Raw genomic sequence first — 27,231 nt, 5'->3', positions numbered from 1 at the left:
CTGTCAGAATGGCTGTCATGAAAAAGACAGGACGTAACAAGTGTTGGCAAGGATTTGGAGAAAAGGGAACCCTTATGTACTGTGTGTGGAAATGTAAATGTGCAGCTACTATGAAAACAATATGGAGATTACTCAAAAAATTAAAAATAGAACTACCATAGGAGCTAGCAATCCACTTCTCGGTATTTATCAAAGGAAATGAAAATAGGCTATGGAAGAGATTATCTGCACTCACATGTTCATGGCAGCATTATTTATAATAGCCAAGATAGGGAAACAGTGTAAACATTTATCAATGGATGAATGAATAAAGATGATATGATATATACATATACAATGGAATATTATCTATCCATAAGAAGGAATTCCTGCCATTTGTGACAACATGGATAACCTGGCAATGCTGAGTGAAGTAAACCAGACAAAGATAAATACTGCATGTTATCACTTACATGTGGAATTAAAAAAAAGTCAAATTCATAGAAGCAGAGGGTAGAAAAATGGTTTCCACAGACTGGGTGGGTAGGGGCAATAGGTAGAGGTTGGTAAAAAGGTACAAACTTCCAGCTATGAATAGTGTCTGAGAAGCTAATGTAAAATATAGTGACTGTAGTTGATAACACTCTAATGCATCATTGAAATTTGCTAATTGAGTAGATTTTAAATGTTTTCTCCCCCCAAGAAGATAAATGTGTGAGGTAATGGATGGGTTACTTAACCCAATGGGGGAAATTCAACTACATGTATTCATATATCAAATCACCATGATGTGCACTTTAAATATTTTACAATTATATTTTTCCATAATAACTCAGTAAAGCTGACATTTTTTAAAAAGTCCAAGCAGAAATGGGCACTTTTGCTTTAGTAGCTAAAAAGCAGCCTTTCTGAGCCCAGGTAGGTGGTCATTGTTTTTCTCCTTGTAGTGACAACCTCCTTTTTATTTTCATAGTCAATTTTATTGTTGGTGAAATCATCCAATTACAACTTTTCCATTTTCATTTAGGGCTACAAAGAAGTTTCTATTTTTTTTTTCAAGGGGGATGTTATAAAATAGAAAGTTTGCAGCAAAAATTCTCATTACATAGTATAAGGTATGAAGACTGAAAAAATCCCATTTTTTCTTTTACATTATTAGAAATTAAATAAATTATCTCATTAGAGTTAAACACTCTCAGCACTATATAAATGTGCTCTTCTAGCAATCGTTTAATAAGTCTGCATATTCAGGATATAATAAGCATTGTGCATGGCAAAGCGCCAAGGTCACCCTTGTCTTATTGAGAAAGAACCATGCTGAGTTAACCTAGAACAGTACATTTGGCAGATTAAAACATTGGGAAACCTCAAATAATGTTGATTAGAATTAAGTACTGAGAAAGTGCAGACAACTAATATTGACTTCATTGTAGACAAAATTTATATATTAATTTCATGACTAACCGGAATAGTGGAAGGTTTATAGAATTCTCTTGTGAATACAATTCTTTAATTTGTTTTTGCAGATTAATAAATCAGATTGGTAAAAGTATAGTAAAGAGGGTCCATATTGAGTTTAAGTCAATTGGAAAAGCTTATCTAGATAAAGCAAATCAGTTGTATTTATGTTGTTCCTTTCTATCCACTCCTTTCCTTCATCTGCTTTCACTTTTCCTCATTCACTTATCAAATATTATAAGCTAAATGTTTTGTGCTTGAGACATACAGACAACTATAGCATATTCCTGTTTCAAGGAAGTTAATCTAGATCGGAGGTATGACAAGTAAAATCATAACTACAGTATGTGTAATGAGTACTTTGATAGAGAGATGCCCTGGCAGAGAAGGAATATATGAGTTAGGCTTGGGAGTTAGGAAAGGCTTCATGGAAGAAATATTTTGAAGGACAAGTAGGAGACAGGGAGGTGACCATGGAAGAATGGAAGAGGAAAATCCATTCTAGAGAGAGCAGCAAGAACCAATGCAGGAGACATGAGAAAACAGTGGCCTGATGTTTCCAATTTTATTAATTTACTCTTTGATTTATAATCTATACAACTCAGAAATCTACAAAATTATCTGCGGAGGCTTTATAGTGATTAAATTTAATTGTAATAAGTTTTCAATTAACAGAGGCTTTAATTTTAAGAAATAAATACTGAACCTAAAAATTGTTCCTATTCAAGAATGGGATGATGGTCAAAATAACCAATATACACTTAAAAATATTGTCTCATATATGAAATTTAATCTTGGAATATTTCCAACTTGTTTTATGATATGCTTCCCCCCCCCCCTTTTTGGGCAGGAGACCAAGGCTGAAATAATTACTAGAGAGAATAAAAAGAGGTTATTTGCTAAGGAAGAAGAGAAAGAGGAGAAAAAATGGAGTGTTCTGTCATTTTCTATCGAGGAGGAAATGAAAGAAAACTTAAACTCTGGAATAAAGAACCTGGAAGAGTTTTTGAAATCATGTAAAAGTAACTCAGTGAAATTTCGAGCTGAAATGGTAGCCTTAACTGCCTGCTTGAAAGCATGGAAAGAACATTGCAGAGGTAAAGTTGTGTGATTCTGTATTTTTTGTTTTGATGAATTGGAGAATTAATAAAAGGATGTAATGATGATAACTGTCATTTATTAACTGGAAGTTTGTGTTAGAAGCCTTAGATGCATTATGTGATTTTATCCTTACAAAATTCCTCTAAGGATTACTTCTTTTATTGGTGAGCAATGAAATCTCAAAATAGCAAATATACAGCACATTCTTAAGCAAATTCAAATCAAATCAGTCAAAGATAGGCTTAAGGATAACTACTTATAAAATTGTGGGCATAGTCAAGGGAACCAGCAAAGCCGGTGAGGCACTCTGGGAGAATCTGTCACTCATTTTTGAGATCTGAAGTGCAAACATTTTCTTTCTGGGTAAAACTAAAGATTATGTTCGCTGACCATGTTGAGTTCTTGTAAATGTTGCTGTGGCTCCCGTGTGCTCTACTTTGCAATTTCTATAACACATAGTAGGATAAAAAAGAAGAGACAGGAAGACGAAGATAAGGGGAAATAAACCTGGGTAGAGATATGTAAATTGATAACAGGTGAAATGATCATGTGCCATAAGAGCTCCAAACTGACAATTCTTCCTAGTAAACCTAGTTGATCTGTCTGTCTCGAGCATCCCCACACTTGAAATCCATTTAACACATGGTCACCAGGTTCTTCTTTTCTCCCCCCTCCCCACTCTCATTCTGTTTACTTCAATCTGCTCTAAAGCAGTCAGCCTTTCACTGTGGATTCTGTCACAGTGAGAAGCATAAGATTTGGCTTATATATTTCTCCCCAAACAAGATGTTGTATCAGAATTTGCAGTTGACTGCTACTAAGAAAGATCAGAATTAAGTGGCTTACTCTCCTGAGGGGAAGAATTCTACATTAAATTTTTTTTGTCGCCTCTTATAGCATTCAGTGGGTGTTTGGTAATATTTTTTAGATAGCTAAAATATAGGTTTATTGGAAGAAAGTTGGAATTAAAAACAGCCCTAACATGGCAAGTATGGAAAGATTAGCAGTGAGGAGGAATAAAAAGAATGTATATAACTATACAGAAATGAAGAAGAATTAGCAAAGTCTGTATTTGGCAGTTGTAATAAACTGATTGAACTGGCAACCTCCAATGATTACACCAAATAGTTATCTATTGTCAACAGTAGGACTCAATAAATTTTGCAGAGATTTTAACCAGATATTTAAAGTCATCTAAATATTTTTCTTTGACCATAGTAGAGGAGGCATGAAAATAATAGGTGGAGAAAAGATTTGTTGTTCCCCAGAACACTTATACAACCTTGAGCTCTAACAATCTTATTTCTATCATGAACTATAAGGCTTTTCTTTGTCTCCATTATTTGCACAGCTACTTTCCAGTTATCCATGGAAATGATGAAGTGGGTATAGTTGCACTTTAATTATATTTTACCTAGTCCTCTGTATTCTAAAACCTTTATTAATGTTAAATAAGATAGTGAATTTAATTAGGTCAGATTGCTGGTCTGGATGATTAATCTTGGGTAATCTAACATTATTTTTCATGGTCTTTATAAAAATTATATTGTTTATTATTTGCCAAGGTGAAACCACAAAAGATTTAAATATAGCTGTTCAAATGATGAAAAGGATCCATTCCTTGATGGAAAAATACCCAGAACTTTTGCAGGAGGCAGATCAGCAACTCATAGCCAGATGCCTGAAGTATTTAGGATTTGATGAATTGGCAAGTTCTTTATATCCAACCCAGGTAATTTTCAGAATAGCTCCATTTTAATAGAATAATTATGGGGTGTACATAAAGTGTCTTGCAAATACAGTCACCTCTTCTAGATTTTTTCTTTTTTTCAACTGACAATATTTACTCCTACGTTCAAAGTCATTACTAGTAATTCAGCTGCCCAAACTTGAAATAATCTAGAATTAGAAAACTGATACAAATGCTTGTCTGAACAAACAGGTTAAATGCCAGATAATTTCTGCAGACCCTTAAAATTAATACTGTGTTTAATTCTAGCAAACAATTTAAAAGCTATGTTGTGATTGTTCAGCTGTTTTTAAATGTATTAGATTGTAGCTACAGATACCATAATGGATATTTGAAAATCTTGATGTCTATCAATATACTCACAGTTAAGATAATGATTTAGATGGTAAAGAACTTCTTTAATAAATATTACAAAATTGAAAAGGTGGTAAAATCCTTTTCTCATAAAAAGTACTCAGTAATATATATTTTAATTATCTAAAAATGTAGTTTAAAATCACTTTCCAAATGGACTTTTCAAATAATGTAGGTTGCAAGAGATGACATGAAGAAAACAGATAAATACTCAATTGGCATTGGGCCAGTTCGGTTTCAACTACAATACATGGGCCATTATTTGATACGAGATGAGAGAAAAGATCCAGATCCCAGGGTTCAGGATTTTATTCCTGACACATGGCAGGTAATAATTGAATGAAACAAAAATTTTATTTTATTTGTATTTTATGATTAAATGTGATCTCAGGAGCTTCTCATTATTGTGGCTTTACATATTATATTTGGCATGAACTTAATATTAAGTCATGTCATTTAAAATTATTTTATCATTGGAAATGACAAAATGGAAATTCTTTTCCATTTAAAGAAAGTGAAATTTTCATTTTGTTCATTTTTTATAAATAGACCATCTCCTTGGAGGTACTTTGATGAATTCACATATATATATTTTTAAAGTTATGTTTGGGTCATCCAGTTGTATCATTGTGGAGCAACCTCCATGTTTTCCCTGTGTCAGTAGGATTTTATATGTAAATGTGCCCAGAGCAATTTTGGTAGTCTAAACAATATAGCAATTGTTTAGATATTTACATGCTACACCTGTCACCATCGTAGGCATTCTTCTATAAATAAATGTAAAATTGATGGATATAAAATTTGGAATAAAATGGTGTGTTTCTGCGTAGATTGAACCATATAAAATCGCTGATAAATTGAATATGTTTACCTACAAAAGTACAATTTCATAGGTTCAATCTACTAGACTTCCAATTCAGAATATGACTTTATCTTTCTTATATTGATGATAGTGGAATATCTTTAAAAATTCCTGCCTCCTTTTCAGGAACGGGAGGATCAGTTCCTTACTTAAGTGCAGGACACAAAGCAGCCAAGTGCTCTCTATTAATTCTACACACATTTCAATTCTTCTGATGTCCACTTTATTTTGAGGTGTGGCTCAGAGTGGACCTAGATTAAGAGTGTGCAGACTGAGGTTTGGGGATGTTTTTCCATCTTCTGCCCATCATAGAAATTTATGATTCTTTGATTAGTCATCATTTTGATGATTAAAAGCATAAACTGAAGGGATGAAGTTTTTCATGCCCTTCAAAGTAGGTACCTGACATTCTTCTGTATATAAAGTAAAAGGTAAGTAGTAAAATTATGAATGATTGATTTTTTTTCTCCTTAGCTACCATTTCACCATTGGCTACTTCTTAGAACTTAATTTCTCAAAGCCTTTGGAGAAGCACTGTACTTAATGACAAATACTTAGAAAAAAAGAAACCTTCCCAATGACAAGATATTTTATTCAGGCTCACTTTCCATTTTGGAGAAGGGCTGGACTTAATCAATGACAAATACTTAGGAAAAAAGAAATCTTCCCAATGAAAAGATATTTTATTCAGGCTCATTTTCCATTTTTCACACACAAACTCACCTCCAGATGGTCAAAAGCATAGCAATTCTGTCTTCTGAGAGAATGCCATGAGTTCTTCAGATTTTCCTATGTGTTTCATCAGTGTTTTTAACTCCCCATCATTCCATTTGAAGTTCAGAAAATTATATTAGAAGTGTATTAATAGATTTGTTTTGATAACACGCTGTTCATATTATTAACTCAAATGGTGCTCTGAACCCTGCAGCGAGAGCTCCTTGATGTTGTGGATAATAATGAGTCAGCAGTGATTGTCGCCCCAACGTCCTCAGGCAAAACCTATGCTTCCTACTATTGCATGGAGAAGGTGCTGAAGGAGAGCAGTGAAGGGGTGGTTGTGTATGTTGCACCAACAAAGGTAGCCCTCAAGTGACTCAAACTTTCTCTTTCATTCCTAAACCTCCTCTTTTAAAATAATACATGTAGCCATGCAAGTGAATTTATTTTATTATTTATTTATTTTCCAGTTTTATTGATCTATAACTGGCATATAACATTGTATTAATTAAGGTGTACCACACATAATTTGATAGATGTATATATTGTGAAATTATTGCCATAATAAGTTTAGTTAACATCCATCACCTCATATAGCTACAAACTTTTTTTCTTATGATGAGAACTTTTAAGATCTATACTCTTAGCAACTTTCAAATACGCAATGCAGTATTGTTAACTATAGTTGCCATGCTGTACATTACATATCTACTACTTATTTATATTATAACTGGAAGTTTGTACCTTTTGTCCACCTTCACCTATTTCACCCACTGCCTCCAACCCCTACCTCTGGCACCCATCAATCTGTTCTCTGTTTCCATAGCTTTCACTTTATTTTGTGACCTGTATTTTCTCCTTCCAGTTTCAGAGGCCAACATAACACTTTTCTGAGAACCATTGTGAGGAAAAAGCCTGGTCTTGTGATTTTGTCATTCAGCATTATGCTTACATTGAGAGAAGCATTCAGACTTTGCTGAGCCATGTTGGTCACTTAGGAATCTAATACTGCTTTTGCAGAGTTTATGGGATTTATCTGATCTGCTGCTGGGCATTCGTGACAGGCCTGTTTCTCAAGCTAGGCTGTTTTGCCATGTTTCTTTTATGTCTATTACTGCTTAATGTTGAACTTAAAAACAGAAAGTATGATCTTTGTCATTAAGGAGAAAGTTTGACTTACAGAAAGTAGAAGTTTCCATATCCTCACTCATAACTCTTTGCTTGTAATGTGATTACTCTTAGGAAAGGCAAATTTAGTTGAGATAACTTTAATTCTATAAATTAAAATGAATTCAGACTCCATTTTAGCTTCTAGAAAAAGTTTAGTGACTTGTGGTCAGCCTTAGAACCAGATTGATCAATATGATTAATTGAAATGAGCACTTTATTTTTTATTGTAGCTTTTTTTGTTTTTCATGGCCATTAATATGTGCTCATTGCAGGAAATTAGTAGTATATATAAAAAAAATTAACCTGGCCAGAAGTGGAATTTTAGTAACAACACAGTAGATTTTGCCAAATTACTCTTTTAAAAGATATGACAGTGTATATTCTCTTATCTTCTCTAACATTTCTATTATCACTTAAAATGTTTTTGCCATACTGATAGGAGAAAACTTCTATCTCATATTTAAATTTGCTTTTCTGTGATCACTAGTCATTTGGGTATCTTTATGTGATTTTGGGCACTGACATTTTTTTATTCATGAACTACTTGTGGATGCATTTGCCCATTTGTCTTTTACTTTGGGGGTAGTGGCATTGTCTTTTCATTGATTTGTCAGAGTTTTGTATACTAAGTACATTACTTCTTATATATCATAACAAATATACCTTTATTTGTCATTTTATCTTTTTACTACTATATTGGGTCATATTAACGATAATATTTTGTTCATATCTTTGTGTACTCAGGTCTATCAGTATTTTCATTTTGTGTTTCCATGTGTGTGCTCAGATATGTGAAAGTGTTCACTTTTTAGTGTCTTTATGCTTATGTTTTAAAATTTATGTTTTAATCTATATGTATCTTTTTTGGGAGGGGGCATAAAGTGTGAAATAGATGTTCATAGATTTCCCTATACTCAGATTCCACTAGCCAGGCTACCCACCTGATCCAAAGTACTCATGTATATATTCAAACTCCAGATGTCTGAAGGAAGTCCCCAAATATAAGAACCACAAATCTATCTGATAATCCTTCACTTGATCTTCCTTCTATAGTAGACTCACAGCTTCTTTCTAAGCCTTGGTCATCCAGGTATTCAGCTATTTTTTTTCTGATGTGTGAGCAACATTTCCTGTTTTTTTTTTTTCTTCTGATTAAGCCATTTTTTCCCCCATTTTACTTTAAGTTGAGGTTTATCAATGAGGTTCACATACTTAGGTCAAATATCTCAAAGAGAGCATGTTAGTGTATTTAGAGTAGATGGGTATAAGAAAGGGGCTGTTAAGCTTTCTGCACTTATAACCGTACATATTTTTAGACAGTTTCTGTCATTCTCTGAGGTTTCATCTGTGTTTTATTATGTGATTATTGAATTTCTTCCCTTGTCAATCAGGCCCTTGTTAATCAAGTGGCAGCAACTGTTCAGAACCGTTTTACCAAAAGTCTGCCAAATGGTGAAGCTCTATGTGGTGTTTTTACAAGGGACTATCGTCACGATGCCCTAAACTGTCAGGTAGGATATATTAATTAATGCATTTGTTACCAAATTATGCAATAGCACTAATATATGTCTCTTTCAATAGAAATTCAACATCTTCACAAAGCCTCACAGAAATAATTTTTTTGAATTTACAAGATGAAATGGCTTTACAGAAAGTTTAATATTGTTAATATTCCAAAGAGTTGAGAAATAGCACTCATCTTTCTCTAAGGACACTTACGTTTTGACTTCAGGTTTCACTAATAGTTTATTGCATCCTTTTGGTTTATAAATGGATTCAAAATGATCTGAAGAACCCAATGCTATAAAAAATTAACAAACACCAATTTCTAATCAGAATGACTTTTTCTTGATAATTAAGATACTGTCACTTTTCTTGATGAGTAGGATACTCATCATAATTTTAAAAATGTATTATTGATAGAATACCTGATGCTAAGTAAGCCATAGATAGTTTTCCTCCTTAACAAATTCATAAATATATAATTAAGACTGAACAAAAAGTGAAATGATGATTCTAGAACATTGCAGAGCAGACATGAAGATGTGTTACCCAGATTGCCTTTCAAGGATGGACTTGCTGCCCAGATGTGGGGAGAGGGGTCAAGACAAATGCCAGCTGTCAGTTCCTCCAGGTCTGCCTCCACAGTCCATGTCCTGTGGCTGAGCTAGGCAGGGGTATAAACGCTGGGACATAAACACAGGGCTATAAATGCCTGCTGTGGAATAGCTCTGACAGCCAGTATTCACTCCAGAATTCTAAGCCAGGTTGGCCAAGGTTTCATCAGGCCTTTTTTGAAATATAGCTTCTCCCTCAACACAATTCTGCTTCTCCCCACATCCATAGTTGTTGATCCTAAATAGACATTTTTTAAACAAAACTATCTCAGGGTCAGATTGAAGAAATAAACCTGTGATGATTAACTCTTTCTATTTGTATTACTTTGGATGTTTATAAATAAGAATTAAACTTCAAATCTGATATTTTACCATTTTGACTCATAAGAATTACAGTTTCATAAGGTTCAACCTAATATATCACAATTTTAATGAAATATTCTCAGAAGTGATATTATATCATAATTATTAGCAGGTACATTCAGGAGTTATAACTCTTTCATATTCTTATAACAAAGTCTGTACATAGTAAAGTACTCAAACTTTTTGTTTATACAATGTTATTTTTAGGTACTTATTACAGTGCCTGCCTGCTTTGAAATTCTGCTATTAGCTCCTCATCGCCAAACATGGGTGAAAAGGATCAGATATGTTATATTTGATGAGGTAGGTTTGGTATTATTTCTCTAGGTTGATTTCCTAGTGTACGTAAGTGCTATAATGAAGATTTTTGGTGCTTCAAGACATTTGTCCCTTTGTATAGAGTTCAGGTTGTGGGGGGTACTTCCTTCTGAATGGTTTCCTCAGTGAATCATACTCAGTCTTTTGGTTCCGTTTTCCTGTTGAGACTCAATAGGGGATGTCGGTATATGCTGTAGAGGTCTGCGTAGCAAGGCAGAGTTAACCACCAGGGTGTGAGTTTTCCTGGTAGAGATTTCAAAATCCAATCTTTGACCTCTAAAGCAAAGCTTTTTGGTCTCTAACAATGATAGCAGTTATGTGGGTTATTTTATCAGTCATCGACACAATAGAAAACAAATGGCACAGTCAAAACACAATTTAAGAAGAGAGTTTTCCAGGGCGCCTGGGTGGCTAAGTTGGTTAAGCGACTCCCTTCGGCTCAGGTCATGATCCTGGAGTCCCTGGATCGAGTCCCGCATCGGACTCCCTGCTCAGCAGGAAGTCTGCCTCTTCTTCTGACCCTACCCCCTCTCATGTACAGCGCTCTCTCTCACATAAATAAATAAATAAATAAAATCTTAAAAAAAAAAAAAGAGAGTTTTCCAAAAGTGTGTGTGAGGGAAACTATAAAGGTTAGTACAGTAATCCAGAGCTAGTAACTTACCCTTATGCTTAAAGGGACAAGGCGAAGCAGTTACCGAGACGCAAAAGATTCTAATTAAGGTAGCCACATTGTGAGTACTTATCTTAGTTAAGGGACATAACTAGTTCAAGGTAACCTTTCAGGAAGGGGGATCCAGTGAAATAAAGACCTCATTCTCATTCTCCTCCCTTCTCCTGATCCCTTGAGAAGGCTCTCCATTGGCTAAGTCCAGGGGAACCAGAGAGCATTGGAGTCCCTTTAAAGTAATCTCTGTAAGTCCGTTTCCCTGGCCAAAGAGAGCAGGATGGAAAATAATGGAGATTTATAGGGACAAATGGAAGATATATATAACATTTTTGTCATACTTATAAATGTTATAAAATTTTATAATATTTATAAATGATAGTTATGACATTTTATCCTTTTATATTTTTATAAATATATTTTATTTTTTATTTTTTTAAGATTTTATTTATTTATTTGACAGATAGAAACACAGAGAGAGAGGGAACACAAGCAGGGGGAGTGGGAGAGGGAGAAGCAGGCTTCCCACTGAGCAGGGAGCCTGATGCGGGCTCGATCCCAGGACCCTGGGACCATGACCTGAGCCGAAGACAGATGCTTAACAACTGAGCCACCCAGGCGCCCCTATAAATATATTTTAATATATACTTAAAAATATATAATATAAAATATGTGTTTAATATATTATATATTAAATATATAAATATATTTATTAAATGTTATATGTATATCTATTAAACATTTATTATATTTATATATTTTATTTTTGTATTATATAGTATATTATATATTATATAGTTTATATAATATATATTTATATAATATGTACTTTATATATAGCATGTATTTATATAATACATATATATATTATATTTATATATTTATATAATGCATATAAAATATATATTTATGAAATATTTAGTATATTTATATATTCATTTATATATGTTATATATAATATAATTTTATGTATGATATATAAAATATACATATTTTATATATTATATTTTATTTTGTAGTATTTATAAATGATATTTATAACATTTTATCATCATATTTTATCAAAGATATTTATTGAAAAAGATTTAAAGTATTATAAAAGGATATATTCCTTTGCTCCAAAGAATTTCCAGCCTAAAGTGGAAGAAGATGATAAGCTTGTATTTAACTTAATTATTCCTGTTGTAAACTTGGAGCTACTAAGCAGGCTATATATTTTATTTGTTTGATACTGATTTTTTGTGTTTATTTTTGGTTACTCTGTATATATTGCATCTTGAAGGCCTTGAATATTCCTGTTCAAAATAAAAATTCGACAATTCTCTGTAATCAAGAACTTGAGTTGTACTCTAATTTCAAAACTCTGACTGGTATGACATTGGTACCTTAATTTCCCCACTTTGATATAAAGTAAAGCTGAAGGATTTTGAAGGCTAATGCCTATTCTGGCAGGGCCAGAGAAAAGAACTATTTGCTTTTATGAAGCATTCAGGAGAGTTGTATACTACTGACCAGGCCAAAACCAAATGGGCTGTGGAAAAGATTATTTTAATCCTCTGGCTCAGATGGTCCTTTCCAGCTAATTGCCAGGCTTCATAATTTAATCTGTTTAAAGAAGACTACATTTGAGAATCTTCTCTGAATCGAGTTCAATTTGCCTTATTTGATTTAAAAGACATTCATTCATTAATTCAGCAAATATTTAAGGGGTGCCTCTGCCATTCCAGGCACTGTTGGTGCTAGGAATGCCCAGGTCTAAGGCCACAGAGTAATTGAAAACCAGAGAATTAAACAAGTAAGCATACGAGCAAGTACACATGTGACTGTGCCCGCCCACACTGGTACATACTGTAAAGAGAAAGAGCAGGCTGGCATGACTGAGAATGGCAGGAAAGCGGTAGGAGGAAACTCTGGAGTGGGCAGTCAGCAAAGTCCTTCTAACGGAGTGACATTAGCCTGAACTCTGTCAGCTGAAAAGCATGTTAAGCAGAGGGAATGATACATGTGAAAGCTCTGAGGTAGGAAAGGTGTGTTTAAGTAACACAGAGAAGTCCAGTATGTCTTAAGCAGAGGGGGAGCAGTATGGGACAGAATGGCTTGATACAAAGCTAGAGAGACAAGAGGGGGCCAAGTTATGCCAGGTATAATGTACACCCTGTTAAGGAGTTAACATTCTGTTCCATGTGCAAAGGAAGATATTGAAGGAATTTAATTAGGGACATGGACTGATCTAGTTTGTCTTTTAGATATATCATTTTGGCTGTGATTGGAAGAACGTAGGGGGCACTGAGGGAAGCTAGGTGGTAGTCGGGAGGATATTGCAGCAGTGTAGCTGAGATGAGATTGTGGCTTGGGTGGCATTAGACATGGAAAGAAATGCATAGATTTGAAAGAAATTTTTGAAAGTAAGAGAAAGAGGAGTTATTGATGGATTGGTTATGGAGATTGAAGAAAATTTGTGTCAGGATTTTCTATTACCTGATTTGTGGATATTTATATAAACTTGGCATGGTCAATTAAAGGTAACATGAAACTATGTATAGTGATTTGAGCTTCTGTGTCTTATTTTCATTTGCTATTTTTAAATCATCTTTTTAAAGGAGAAATTTTTTTCTTTTAATAGGTCCATTGTCTTGGCGGAGAAATTGGAGCAGAAGTCTGGGAGCATCTCCTTGTCATGATCCGATGTCCCTTTTTGGCTCTTTCAGCTACCATAAGTAACCCTCAGCATCTCACTGAGTAGGCATTATGTTCGGTTCAGTTTGGATAAATGCTTTTCTATTTTAAATTTTATACTTTCTCTATAGGTTCTGAAGAGTTTCATAACTTTCTGGTGGGTTTATTAACTTATCTCTGGCTATTCAAGCAACAGAGCATCTAGAGCACCTCCTGGCAGGTGCTGAGAAAGGCCACACTCAATAAAGGAAAATCAAGGACTGTCCCAGCCAGATCTGCTATTGAGTGGAAAATTTCTTCCATATGTCAAAAAAAGTCCACCAGCAGCGATAGATCTATGTTCCTTTTTTTTTCTTTTAGCAAGAAATAAAAAATGAAATAATATAATGACATCCCCTGCCACAGACTTTGAGATTTCTTCTGTTGTCCCACTTTGTAGATGCTTAGAAAGATAGCAAAACCTTACTAATTGAAAGGCCCATATCATTTTGTCATTGGGCTAGATTTTTGCCTCATTGTTATAACAATTATAGCAAAGGCTACTATGTGCCAGGCACTATTCTAAGTGTTTTGCAAATATTAATTTATTTTAAATACCCAACAACCCTTATGATTTACTATTTCAATTACTACTATTAAATCATATTTCTACTACTACTATTATTATTTCCATTTTTATGGAATGTAGAATGTGGAAAATGAGGCATAAAGAATGTAAGTGATTTGACCAAGAGCCACAGACAGCAGTAAGGAGGCTGGGATTCAGTCTCAGGTAGTCTGCCTCCAGGGCCTGTTCTTTTAATTACAATTTTTAAGGCATGTGAAATTTTCTTCATTTAAATTATTTAATGTCACAGGAAGTAGTACTCTATTACTGCCTACAGTAAAATTATTTGTAAATTTATTTTTTAAGGTGGCTACAATCAGTAAAACACTACTGGAAACAAGAAGACAATACAATGGGAAAAAATATTGCTTTTAAAAGAGATGCTGGCTGTTGTGCCAATTCTCCCAAAGATTACTTCCGAATAAAGGAATCGTATAAAGTTAGACTTGGTATGTTTGGAATTTTTCTTTTACTTTAAAATCATTGCAGTCCTTATGTGGCCACTGATTTGGAAATTCTTGCTCTTCATTGTTAGTGCTCTATGGAGAGAGATACAATGATTTAGAGAAGCATATATGTTCGATAAAACAAAATGACATTTCTTTTGATCATTTTCACCCATGTGCTGCACTAACAACAGATCATGTAAGTAATACTTTAGCCATATTTGTTCTGAGTAATATAAATTACTTGTATATATGTTATAATTGAAAAGCTGCCTAGTTGATTCTTAGGAGAATTGTAGAATAGATACTTTATAACAGATATTTAACCTTAGTTTTATTTTTTGTTTATTGAATATATTTGACATGTAACATAATATAAATTTAAGGTGTATAACATGTTAATTTGGTATATTTATATATTGTAAAATAATTGTGATAGCAATATTTAGCACCTCTATCATGTTATATGATTATAATATAATATTATTGTCCATATTTATTATACTGTGCATTAAATCTCTATGTCGTATTTACTCATCACAAAATTGTACCCTTAAATAACACTGATCTTTACTCCCCCACCTCGCATCCCCTGGTAACCATCATTTTACTGTGTTTTTTACGAGTTTGACTTTTATAGATTCCACATATAAGTGATATTATGCTGTTACTTTTCTTTCTCTGTCCGACTTACCTCTGTATAACTTAGCATAATGTGCTCAAGGTGCATTCATGGTGTTTCAAATGGCAGGATATCCTCCTTTCTCAGGGTTGAAGAATATTTATTAACATTAGTTTTTTAAAAGTAACAAAAATAACTTTGTAGTCTTCAATGAACCCTCAGTGGTGTCTGGATCCACAAAGCTTGAAAATGACTAAGAATATTAACCTGAAGTTTTTTTTGGTTAATTTTATTTGTTCTTGGACATTATCTTTGCCCATCTTCCTTCTTCTCAGTACCCATGTCTCTCTGTCAACCTTTGTGACATTAACCCTTAGTGCACTATATGTGGACAGCTCCTAAAACATGTGAGCATCTGATCACTGCGAGTTAGGTTAAATAAGGAAAAGACATTTCACTAACATAACAGTCATAACATGATTTTTTGGTGGTGAATCAATAAAGTGGAAGTCTTAGGATATCATTTGGGACATCGAGGTGTCTGTGGAGGAAGACTTCTTAATTTTCCTTGCACAATTCTCTTCCTTTCTTTATTTTTTTAAAGATTTTATTTATTTATTTGAGACAGAGAGAATGAGAGAGAGAGAGCACATGAGAGGGGGGAAGGTCAGAGGGAGAAGCAGGCTCCTTGCTGAGCAGGGAGCCCGATGCGGGATTCGATCCAGGGACTCCAGGATCATGACCTGAGCCGAAGGCAGTCGCTTAACCAACTGAGCCACCCAGGCGCCCAATTCTCTTCCTTTCTTATCCTATTCTTAGGAACAGCCCATTCAAACTCTTATTGCCTCTCAAAGTGATAATTAGTCATTAGTTTGCCTTCCTTTCAAAACCTAGCAAGTAGAATATAGTCCAAATTCTGTTGTCAGGTAAAACCCCTAAAACATAATTATGATCTTGCCAAGCTTTAATGGCTTTCCTTTGGAAGTGATTAAATCCACAACTCCTTGGCTTGGCTTCCTAGGTCTTCTCTGACCTGGCCCCAAAATCTGATGTATCTTACCTGGAGGTCCTCATGATTTATATTGTTCCTGGAGTATTTCACCACAGATGCCAAATGCCAGTTGTTCAGATCCTGTTTATTTTTTATGACTCCTCTAACGCGAAACATCTTCAGAGTCCTTCTGTGACTTCCTTAGCTGGATGTAATCTTCGGTCCAAAGCACCTTCTTGTATGACATCAATCATGATCAGCTTACTACTAAAGTTGCTTATATGCATGTCTCCTTTATCTTACTAGAATAACTCCTTGAAGACAAATTTTATGTCCTTATGAGTTCCTAAAAAACTGTGTATATAAAAGATGCTTAATAAATGTATGTTAAGTAAAGATAGCCAACTTAAATTGAGCATTTACTTTGTGTTCTAAGAATTTTATGTATTTTGTCCCTTTCAACTATCACAACAGTTTTAGGATGAATGTCTTGTTAATATTCCCATTTTACAAATGAGGACGGTGAGGCATAGAGCATTTAACTAACTCATTATTGCACCGCAAATAAGTGGTGGGGCCAGGATGCAACCAAGATAGACTCCAGAGCTTGCCCTATCATCACAGTATTCTGAATGATCTATTGAACAAATACTGAATGAGTGAATGAATGAGAATCACTTTATAGCCTTTCGGCTATGATACAATGGCTTCTGAAAGCAACTGAATGAATCCTAATCATGGTAATTTTCTAATAAGATTTTATCACAGAAGTTTCTCTTTTGTGTGGCAATGGCCCAATCTGAACCCTAAATAAAACTAAAATATGGACAAAATTCCTGTGACCTCACACCCCAGACTTAGAATATAGATGATAACCCACACATAAATAATAGACTTCTTTTTCTGTCTCTGTCTTTCTGTCTCCTTTTTTCCCCCCATTGTCACCTGGCATTTTTAAAACAGCATAGTATTTAAAAAATTACTTATTTTGTGTAGGACGGTTCCAGACAGGTTATCTTTAAGTAGCAATGAGTGCAGTTTGGAGTACCTAGCAAGATTGGCATTTTGGTCCAAGTGCCTTTCCTCTATTTTCAGTAGCTATGAATGGAGTAACTGGAAAGCAACAGAACTGCTACAGTATGCTCTGACCCGGTATGACTTCTGCAAAGGTCACGCTGTTGTATGAGTCTTCTTAAGACTTCTGCACTTTTGCAGCAGGAATGGAGGATAAACTCAAAGGCTTGGGCATTATTAAATGTGTTTTGATAGCTGTGTGTGTAACACGTGTTGATACAGTGTGTTTCCTATCGTAGCAGCAATACAAAGCAAGCAGACCTTTCTGAATGAGTAAATTATTCCTGATGTTGTGTAGTATACTTCAGATTAATATGAAAGAACTCAGTGGCAAGAAAAAGCATAATAAATTGTGGCAACCTAAAGAGAAGAACCATCCTCCCTGATCATTGTCCCTACAGCTTCGTCATAGAAATAGTTTGAGAAGGGAAGGGGTGGAACAGGATGAGTAAGCTGGCCTTCATCCAACTGAGGTGAAGGATTGCCCTTCAATCCATATGAGGCTTATTTCTGGCAAAAAAAAAGCCGAGCTTGGCCTTTGCGACCAGTTACCATGCCACAAAGGAGCAGCCGCTCACTCCTGGAGTTGTCAGCCCCAGGAAGTCCTTGAAAGAACTGTTGCCTCTTTCTGCTCAAGCACAGATCAATTCTCACCATCACTTGGGGCATTAGGGACAATGTGGTTCGCAAAACAGCATCGTAATATAATACTATTGTGTTTACAAATGAAGGATGCTACACATTTATGACCTTTTATTTCTCTTCCTTCTTTACGTAGGCTGGCTCAGGTTATGCCAGTTCATTAGTTGCTGTGTAGTGGAGAACAACTGAATTGAATTCCCAGCTTCTAGCCACAGAGTTATTAAACCGATTTTAAAAATTAAGACTTGTCAATCAGAGAAAGACAGTTATCATATGATCTCGCTGGTATGAGGAATTTGAGAAACAAGACAGAGGATCATAGGCAAAGGGAGGGAAAAATGCAACAAGATGAAACCCGAGAGGGAGACAAACCATAAGAGACTCTTAATCGCAGGAAACAAACTGAGGGTTGCTGGAGTGGAGGGGGTTGGGAGGGATGGGGTGGCTGGGTGATGGACGCTGGGGAGGGTGTGTGCTATGGTGAGCGCTGTGAATTGTGTAAGACTGATGAATCACAGACCTGTACCTCTGAAACAAATAATACATCATATGTTAATAAAAAAAAAAAAAGAAAAAAATCATAAGAGAAGGGGCGCCTGGGTGACTCAGCCGGTTAAGTGTCTGCCTTCGGCTCAGGTCATGATCCCAGGGTCCTGTGATCGAGTCCCGCATCAGGCTCCCTGCTCAGCGGGGAGCCTGCTTCTCCCTCTCCTCCCCGCTCATGTTCTCTGTGGCAATCTCTGTCTCTCTCTCTCTCAAATAAATAAATAAAATCTTAAAAAAAAATCCTAAGAGAAAATACAAGAAAAATTAAGACTTGTGAGTTGATCATTGACAGTTGAGGCATCAACCACATGACAGGTACTTCACTAGACTTATTACATACATTATCTAACTTAATTCTTTCAACAAATTTATGGCACAGGCAGAATTGTCCATTTTAGAAACAGAGAAACTCAGCCTTCTATAAAAGGCTAAGAGACTTAAGAAATCACAAGCATTCTAGTGACAGAAATAAGATTTATATCTTAAAAATTGTGATAATTTTTGGATTTATCTTACATATATGTTTTTTAGTGAGGCAAAATAATTTACCACTTTCAAGTAGTATTAATAAGAGCACACAATGCTTACATTCCAAAAATAACGTATTCAGTTACTATGTTGACATGGACTCTGTTGACATAATGCAGTCTCATGTTCAGAGATTTTACACAGGTTCGCAGGGCAAAGGACAGACCATAGATAAAATGGAAGAATATTAAAAATTTTAATTTTATCTTAAATGTAGATTGAAAAGTATGGATTTCCTTCTGATCTTACCCTTTCCCCTCGGGAAGCCATCCAGCTTTATGATACCATGTTTCAGTTCTGGGAAAGCTGGCCCAGGGCCCAGGTAAGAAATAATTACACATTTAACTTGAATTAATTTTATTATAGTGGATGGTAACATTGCTGTTCAGAAAGACAAAGTCTCACCTTTTCTGATCATGTGCATCTAATCTTTTAAAATTATAGACTGTTTCCAAAATAAAATCACCCCTTCTAAGACATTCTTCTTGCTAACATATTGTGTTTTACTTTAGTGGTGTGTAATGCCATTGAATTCCGGAAGATATTTCTTCTTTCAGTTTCTGGGATGCTAGGATATTTTAGTCTCCTTTTACATCTTGGATTCATATTCCTTCATTTTCTCATTGTACTCTCCTTTTCTCTTTACACCCTAATTGCTGTCTGTTTTCATCTTCTATGTGGTTTTGCTCTGCATTCTTTCTTCGAAGAGTTCATCCATCCTATTAGGTTTATGTACTGGAAACATTGGGGGGATAAAAAGACGTCAATAATCTGTACTCTCAAGGAGCTTGTAATTCTGTTAAATGAAATGCATAATTGAGAAACATCTTTGGATTTTCTTGCATGATTTTATTTAACTTTGTGACATTTCTTTTCAAGGAGTTCGATCCAGAGAAATTCATTCATTTTAAGAATAAAATAGTCATTAAAAAGTTGGATGCTAGAAAATATGAAGAGAGCTTAAAGGCAGAACTAACAAGTTGGATCAAAAATGGCCATGCCGAGGAGGTAATTTTCACATGTTTTTGGCAAAACCTATGTTCCTTGTTTTCTTGACTTACATTGTTGTCATCATCATCATCATCATTATTATTATTATTACTTTATTATTTTAGTCTTCAATTTTCATTTTAGGATTTTAGGCTAAACTGGAAATCTAGTGATTCTGCGATAGAATAGAAAGAGGAAAAGGACATTGCTCTTTTTTTAATCCTTTGTGCTTCCTAAAACATATCCCAGAAGCCCACCAGTTCCTGTTCAGTGTTACAGTAGACAAGAACAGAGTTGTCATTATCCACAGTCAGTGTTCTTGATTCCGTGGCAGCAGAGATTGAAATCATAGTAACAGTAGCTCAGGAGAATTCTTTACTCCTTTATCATTTTTATCTTGGGATTTTTTTCCTTTATGATTTTTATTTCAGTTTGTAGGAACTATTTGTATATTAAAACCTTCACCTGGGGTCATGTAAGTTTTGCATATTTACATTAAATAAGTTGATGATGGTCTTTATATTTTGAAGTTTGTTTTATTGTCACACATCGAGGTTTCTCATTTTTGGTGAGTGACATATATTAGACTTTTCCCATTTGAGTTTTTTCCATTACATTATTATTTTTTTAAATTTTTAAAGATTTTATTTATTTATTTGACAGAGAGAGAGAGAGACAGTGAGAGAGGGAACACAAGCAGGGGGAGTGGGAGAGGGAGAAGCAGGCTTCCCGCCGAGCAGGGAGGCCAATGCGGGCCTCGATCCCAGGACCCCGGGATCATGACCTGAGCTGAAGGCAGACACTTAACGACTGAGCCACCCAGGCGCCTCTCCATTACATTTTAACTTAGGTAACCTCCTCCCATTCAGAAACACAATTAATTTACATTTTCTTCCATTTATTTTGTCATTTAAAAACATTCAAAAGGTACTTGAAAGTGGTTTTTATACATGACATGGAGAGGACCTGATTTACCCCACCTTCTGCCGTAGTGGTACCAGCATCATTTACAGAACAACCTCTTTCTGACTGATTTGTGTTGCCTTACATAATTGCATGTTAAATTGCATGTATGTATGCATGTGTATATATTAGTCTTTTTGTTGTTGTCGTTCTTTGGTGCATTGATTTGTATATTTCTTTGATGGTTCTTTACAAAATGTTATATTTTCATAATTATTTTATTATATTTTATTTGAAGGAAGCACAGAAATATAGATTAGACAACTATGAAAATATTTTAGCCAAAAGTATTAATTCCTTCCTTTATTATGCAGAATTTAAAACTAATAATTTTTTATTCATTGCTACAGGCCAAAATGGTTCTGAGGAATCTTAGTCCTGGTTCAGCTTTTAGTTCAGAAAACATGAAAAGAATGTTTCCACTTCTCGTTGAAAAGCTAAGGAAAATGGAAAAGTTACCGGCATTATTTTTTTTGTAAGTCATTTAATTTAATTAGTTTTTGTTTGTAATTTGTATCAGGCTTATTCTTTTAAGTTGAGGAAAATTACACAAACTTCACTGTTGTAATAAAGTATTCATAACTATTTTTGGTGCTCATTATCAGAATACATATTTAAAAAATACACCTTTCTAGTTAAAAAAAATTTAGTTCCTAAAAATATCAGTTCTTAAAAAATAGTTTTACTTGTGCTATTACAAATTACCATCTTTGAATAGTTTCCTACTCCATTTTTTGTTATCTTTTTACTGTAAACTATTATATTTTTATTTAGGTCTTATAAATTTCCAGTAAATACCGAGGTTCTTTGCAAAATAAATTGAATGCTTACACACACAAGTATCCCACATAAAATTAAAGTATCCTTACAACATGTTAGCATATTTATTGGTGGGGTATTTTATTGTTTTTAATTTACAGTTATGAGAATTGTAACTTAGAGACACTGCTATCTTGCTAAAGTTTATATGCTATAGAATGAAAATAGCTTAAAATTGAATATAATCATCCAATTTTGGTGAGGTATAAGTTATACCAAAATATATTCATTCAATGGATAATACTCTTTATCTGGATTAACTTTGATCACATAGTTTGGGATTAGAGTAAAATGCTTTCTTTACTTTAGACAATTTCAAACAACTCTTAGCCATGGAAGTTTAAGTAGGGCACAGATATAAACAAACAAACACATAAATAAAGCTACATAATCTTGTTCAGCTGGCAAAGTTTGATGAAATTTGTTTACACATAAGTAGACATATAGTAATGAATCATTATTGGTGATATATATTTAAAATAATGATAATTAAATGTATGGTTGTGTTTGGAACTTTTGGAGATTGCAATACAATTGTTCCTTTTATCTGTGTTGTTGGGACAAGGAAAATAAATTTCTGAACTACCAAGAAGTAAAACAGCTCACCTACTTTACTTTAGAACATGGCACAGATTTTAGTTAGAAACAAACACGATTTTGTGCATCTGAGATATTCCTGAAAGCTTAACTGCAAATTAGAAATCTAAAAATAACTGTATTTATTGTTCATGCACACATACATTCTTAAAACATTTAAGAAGTAAAATATTTTCACCCAATGTTTGAAGGAAGTCAAGAGTTACAAACTTCCAGGTAAAAAATAAATAAGTCATGGGGATGTAATGTACAGCATAGCTACTATAGTTAATAATACTATATTGCATATTTGAAGGTTGCTAAGAGATTAGTTCTTAAAAGTTCTTATCACAAGAAAATAAATTCTGTAACTATGTGTGGTAACAGATGTTCATTAGACTGATTGTTGTGATCATTTCACAACATATGCAAATATTGAATCATTATGTTGTACTCCTAAAATTAATATAATGTTGTTTGTTAATTGTACTGCAATTAAAAAAAATAAAGGGTGGAGTACAATAGAATACATAGTGTTTTGTGCACCTGTAAAAGCTTCTTTGGAAACTATACCTAGGAGCACAATCACAATATTTTGTAGTATGGGCACACTAATGGGATAAATGGAACATGAATTTTTCTAATGTGGCTTAACTTATGTCCCATCAGTAGTTCATGAGGTTCCCATTTTGACCTATCATCACAAGCTTGTAGGATTGGTTTTTCTAAATGTTGTCATTCTGATTGTGTAAAATCATGTCTTGCTAACTGTTGTAATTTGCATTACTCTGATCAGTTGAGCATTTCTTTCAAGTAAGTAGTCTTTTAACTTTTTCCTCATGTGCTATTCAAATAATTTTTCTTTTGGGTTTCACAGCTTTTTTTTTTTTGCTGTTTTTCAGGAATTTTAATTCTTTGTCAGTTATTAATTTGGCAATTATCTTCTCTGAGTCAAGCACCTGTCCTTTAAGTTTGGCTACACTATCTTTTGTTAAACAGTTATGTTTAATTTTGATGCATTAAAATTCATCAACACTTAAAAAAGGAAAATGTTTCACAAAAGCATCATAGATTTAATTTTGCTTGAGGAATTGAATCTTGCCATGTCTGTGGAGTTTTGGGCTCTGTGCAGAACATACTGTGAAAATCCTTGGTCTTACGAAGTTTGATTTAATCCCAAGTAGCCCCAGATCATCAATAAATCAGGATTTTTTAGGGTTCAATCTGTACAACTGAGAGCTTATCAAATAATAGTTGTCCCTGTCAACCTTCTCCAGTTTGGTCTCTAGAAAAAAATGTGAGGAGCATGTTTAATGTTTAGTGACAATATCAGTGTGTGCTTAAGAACACACATTTCATGGTCAAGCCCAAGTTTGGATCATACCTCTGCTCTCATTTAGTATGGCACTTCTAGACAGCTAATCAATGGCTTTGAGCCTTAGTTTCCTTATTTGAAAAATGAGGTGATAAAAATAGTAATGCATAGGGTTGGGTGAGAATTAAATACAAATAAATTATGAAAGCCCTTAGTGCAGTATTGCATAAATGATATTGACAGAAGCCCAATCTTGATCACATTCATTCTAAATAGGTTATCAGAGGATTTAAGAGAAAAAATTATTTACAAGTGATCTAGATTTTTTTCCACAAATTTTTTATTATGTTATATTAATCACCATACATTACATCATTAGTTTTTGATGTAGTGTTCCATGATTCATTGTTTGCGTATAACACCCAGTGCTCCATGCAGTATGTGCCCTCTTTAATACCCGTCACCAGGCTAACCCAGCCACCCACCCTTCTCGCCCCTAGACCCTCAGTTTGTTTCTGAGAGTCCATAGTCTCTCATGGTTCGTCTCCCCCTCTGATTTCCCCCCTTTCATTTTTCCCTTCCTGCTATCTTCTTTTTTTTTTTTTTTTTAACATTTAATGTATTATTTGTTTCAGAGGTACAGGTCTGTGATTCAACAGTCTTACACAATTCACAGCACTCACCATAGCACATACCCTCCCCAATGTCTATCACCCAGCCACCCCATCCCTCCCACCCCCCACCACTCCAGCAACCCTCAGTGTGTTTCCTGAGATTAAGAATTCCTCATATCCGTGAGATCATATGATACATGTCTTTCTCTGATTGACTTATTTTGCTCAGCATAATACCCTCCAGTTCCATCCATGTTGTTGCAAATGGCAAGATTTCATTCCTTTTGATGGCTGCATAATATTCCATTGTGTGTGTGTGTGTGTGTGTGTGTGTGTGTGTGTGTGTGTGTGTGTGTATACACCACATCTTCTTTATCCATTCATCTGTCGATGGACATCTTGGCTCTTTCCATAGTTTGGCTATTGTGGACATTGCTGCTATAAACATCGGGGTGCACGTACCCTTTTGGATCCCTACATTTTTATCTTTGGGGTAAATACCCAGTGGTACAATTGCTGGGTCATAGGGTAGCTCTATTTTCAACTTTTTGAGGAACCTCCATGCTGTTTTCCAGAGTGGCTGCACCAGCTTGCCTTCCCACCAACAGTGTAGGAGGGTTCCCCTTTCTCCGCATACCAGCCAACGTCTGTCATTTCCTGACTTGTTATTTTTAGCCATTCTGACTGGTGTGAGGTGATATCTCACTGAGGTTTTGATTTGGATTTCCCTGATGCCGAGCGATGTTGAGCACTTTTTCATGTGTCTGTTGGCCATTTGGATGTCTTCTTTGGAAAAATGTCTGTTCATGTCTTCTGCCCATTTCTGGATTGGATCATTTGTTGTTTGGGTGTTGAGTTTGATAAGTTCTTTATAGATTTTGGATACTAGCCCTTTATCTGATATGTCATTTGCAAATATTGTCTCCCATTCTGTCGGTTGTCTTTTGGTTTTGTTGACTGTTTCTTTTGCTGTGCAAAAGTTTTATCTTGATGAAGTCCCAATAGTTCATTTTTGCCCTTGCTTCCCTTGCCTTTGGCGATCTTTCTAGGAAGAAGTTGCTGCAGCTGAGGTCGAAGAGGTTGCTGCCTGAGTTCTCCATTAGGATTTTGATGGACTCCTGCCTCACATTGAGGTCTTTCAACCATTTTGAGTCTATTTTTGTGTGTGGTGTAAGGAAATGGTCCAGTTTCATTCTTCTGCATGTGGCTGTCCAATTTTCCCAACACCATTTGTTGAAGAGACTGTCTTTTTTCCATTGGACATTCTTTCCTGCTTTGTCGAAGATTAGTTGACCCTAGAGCTGAGGGTCCATTTCTGGGCTCTCTATTCTGTTCCATTGATCTATGTGTCCATTTTTGTGCCAGTACCATACTGTCTTGATGATGACAGCTTTGTAATAGAGCTTGAAGTCCGGAATTGTGATGCCACCAGCTTTGCTTTTCTTTTTCAACATTCCTCTGGCTATTCGGGGTCATTTCTGGTTCCATACAAATTTTAGGATTATTTGTTCCATTTCTTTGAAAAAAGTGGATGGTATTTTGATAGGGATGCATTAAATGTATAGATTGCTCTAGGTAGCATTGACATCTTCACAATATTTGTTCTTCCAATCCATGAGCATGAAACGTTTTTCCATTTCTTTGTGTCTTCCTCAATTTCTTTCATGAGTATTTTATAGTTTTCTGAGTACAGATTCTTTGCCTCTTTGGTTAGATTTATTCCTAGGTATCTTATGGTTTTGGGTGCAATTGTAAATGGGATCAACTCCTTAATTTCTCTTTCTTCTGACTTGTTGTTGGTGTATAGAAATGCCACTGATTTCTGTGGATTGATTTTATATCCTGCCACTTTACTGAATTCCTGTATGAGTTCTAGCAGTTTTGGGGTGGAGTCTTTTGGGTTTTCCACATAAAGTATCATATCATCTGCAAAGAGTGAGAGTTTGACTCTTCTTTGCCGATTTGGATGCCTTTTATTTCTTTTTGTTGTCTGATTGCTGTGGCTAGTACTTCTAATACTATGTTGAATAGCAGTGGTGATAGTGGACATCCCTGCCTTGTTCCTGACCTTAGGGGGAAAGCTCTCAGTTTTTCCCCATTGAGAATGTTATTCGCTGTGGGTTTTTCATAAATGGCTTTTATGATATTGAGGTATGTACCCTCTATCCCTATACTCCGAAGAGTTTTGATCAAGAAAGGATGCTGTACTTTGTCAAATGCTTTTTCTGCATCTATTGAGAGGATCATATGGTTCTTGTTATTTCTTTTATCAATGTATTGTATCACATTGATTGATTTGCAGATGTTGAACCAACCTTGCAGCCCAGGGATAAATCCCACTTGGTCATGGTGGATAATCCTTTTAATGTACTGTTGGATCCTATTGGCTAGTATTTTGGTGAGAATTTTTGCATCCATGTTCATCAAGGATATTGGTCTGTAATTCTCCTTTTTGATGGGGTCTTTGTCTGGTTTTGGGATCAAGGTAATGGTGGCCTCATAAAATGAGTTTGGAAAATTTCCTTCCATTTCTATTTTTTGGAACAGTTTCAGAAGAGTAGGTATTAATTCTTCTTTAAATGCTTGGTAGAATTCCCCTGGGAAGCCATCTGGCCCTGGGCTTTTGTTTGTTGGGAGATTTTTGATGACTGCTTCAATTTCCTTAGTGGTTATAGGTCTGTTCAAGTTTTCTATTTCTTCCTGGTTCAGTTTTGGTAGTTGATACATCTCTAGGAATGCATCCATTTCTTCCAGGTTATCTAATTTGCTGGCATAGAGTTGCTCATAATATGTTCTTATAATTGTTTGTATTTCTTTGGTGTTGGTTGTGATCTCTCCTCTTTCATTCATGATTTTATTTATTTGGGTCATTTCTCTTTTCTTTTTGGTAAGTCTGGCCAGGGGTTTATCAACCTTGTTAATTCCTTCAAAGAATCAGCTCCTAGTTTTGTTGATCTGTTCTACTG

At 34.9% G+C, this 27,231-nt stretch overlaps 1 protein-coding gene across 4 annotated transcripts in view; it reads left to right on the top strand.

The window, feature by feature from the left end:
• LOC118532776 (putative ATP-dependent RNA helicase DDX60) overlaps positions 1–27,231 on the top strand; it is a 110,795-nt gene that overhangs the window by 39,393 nt on the left and 44,171 nt on the right. For all 4 annotated transcript variants that reach the window (XM_078069419.1, XM_078069418.1, XM_036087552.2 and 1 more), the window contains 12 exons: positions 2,288–2,534; positions 4,104–4,270; positions 4,818–4,970; positions 6,433–6,582; positions 8,783–8,902; positions 10,079–10,174; positions 13,480–13,595; positions 14,446–14,588; positions 14,675–14,784; positions 19,206–19,310; positions 19,868–19,996; positions 21,292–21,416. In XM_078069419.1, coding sequence (XP_077925545.1) covers positions 2,288–2,534; positions 4,104–4,270; positions 4,818–4,970; positions 6,433–6,582; positions 8,783–8,902; positions 10,079–10,174; positions 13,480–13,595; positions 14,446–14,588; positions 14,675–14,784; positions 19,206–19,310; positions 19,868–19,996; positions 21,292–21,416 — 1,661 coding nt within the window. The remainder of the gene's footprint in view (positions 1–2,287; positions 2,535–4,103; positions 4,271–4,817; positions 4,971–6,432; positions 6,583–8,782; positions 8,903–10,078; positions 10,175–13,479; positions 13,596–14,445; positions 14,589–14,674; positions 14,785–19,205; positions 19,311–19,867; positions 19,997–21,291; positions 21,417–27,231) is intronic.

This window comes from Halichoerus grypus, chromosome 3 (genome assembly GCF_964656455.1).
Source record: "Halichoerus grypus chromosome 3, mHalGry1.hap1.1, whole genome shotgun sequence".
In the NCBI taxonomy this organism is placed as follows: Eukaryota; Metazoa; Chordata; class Mammalia; order Carnivora; family Phocidae; genus Halichoerus; species Halichoerus grypus.
Note: the sequence above shows the minus strand (reverse complement) of the source record. Positions and strands in the feature narration are given on the sequence as shown.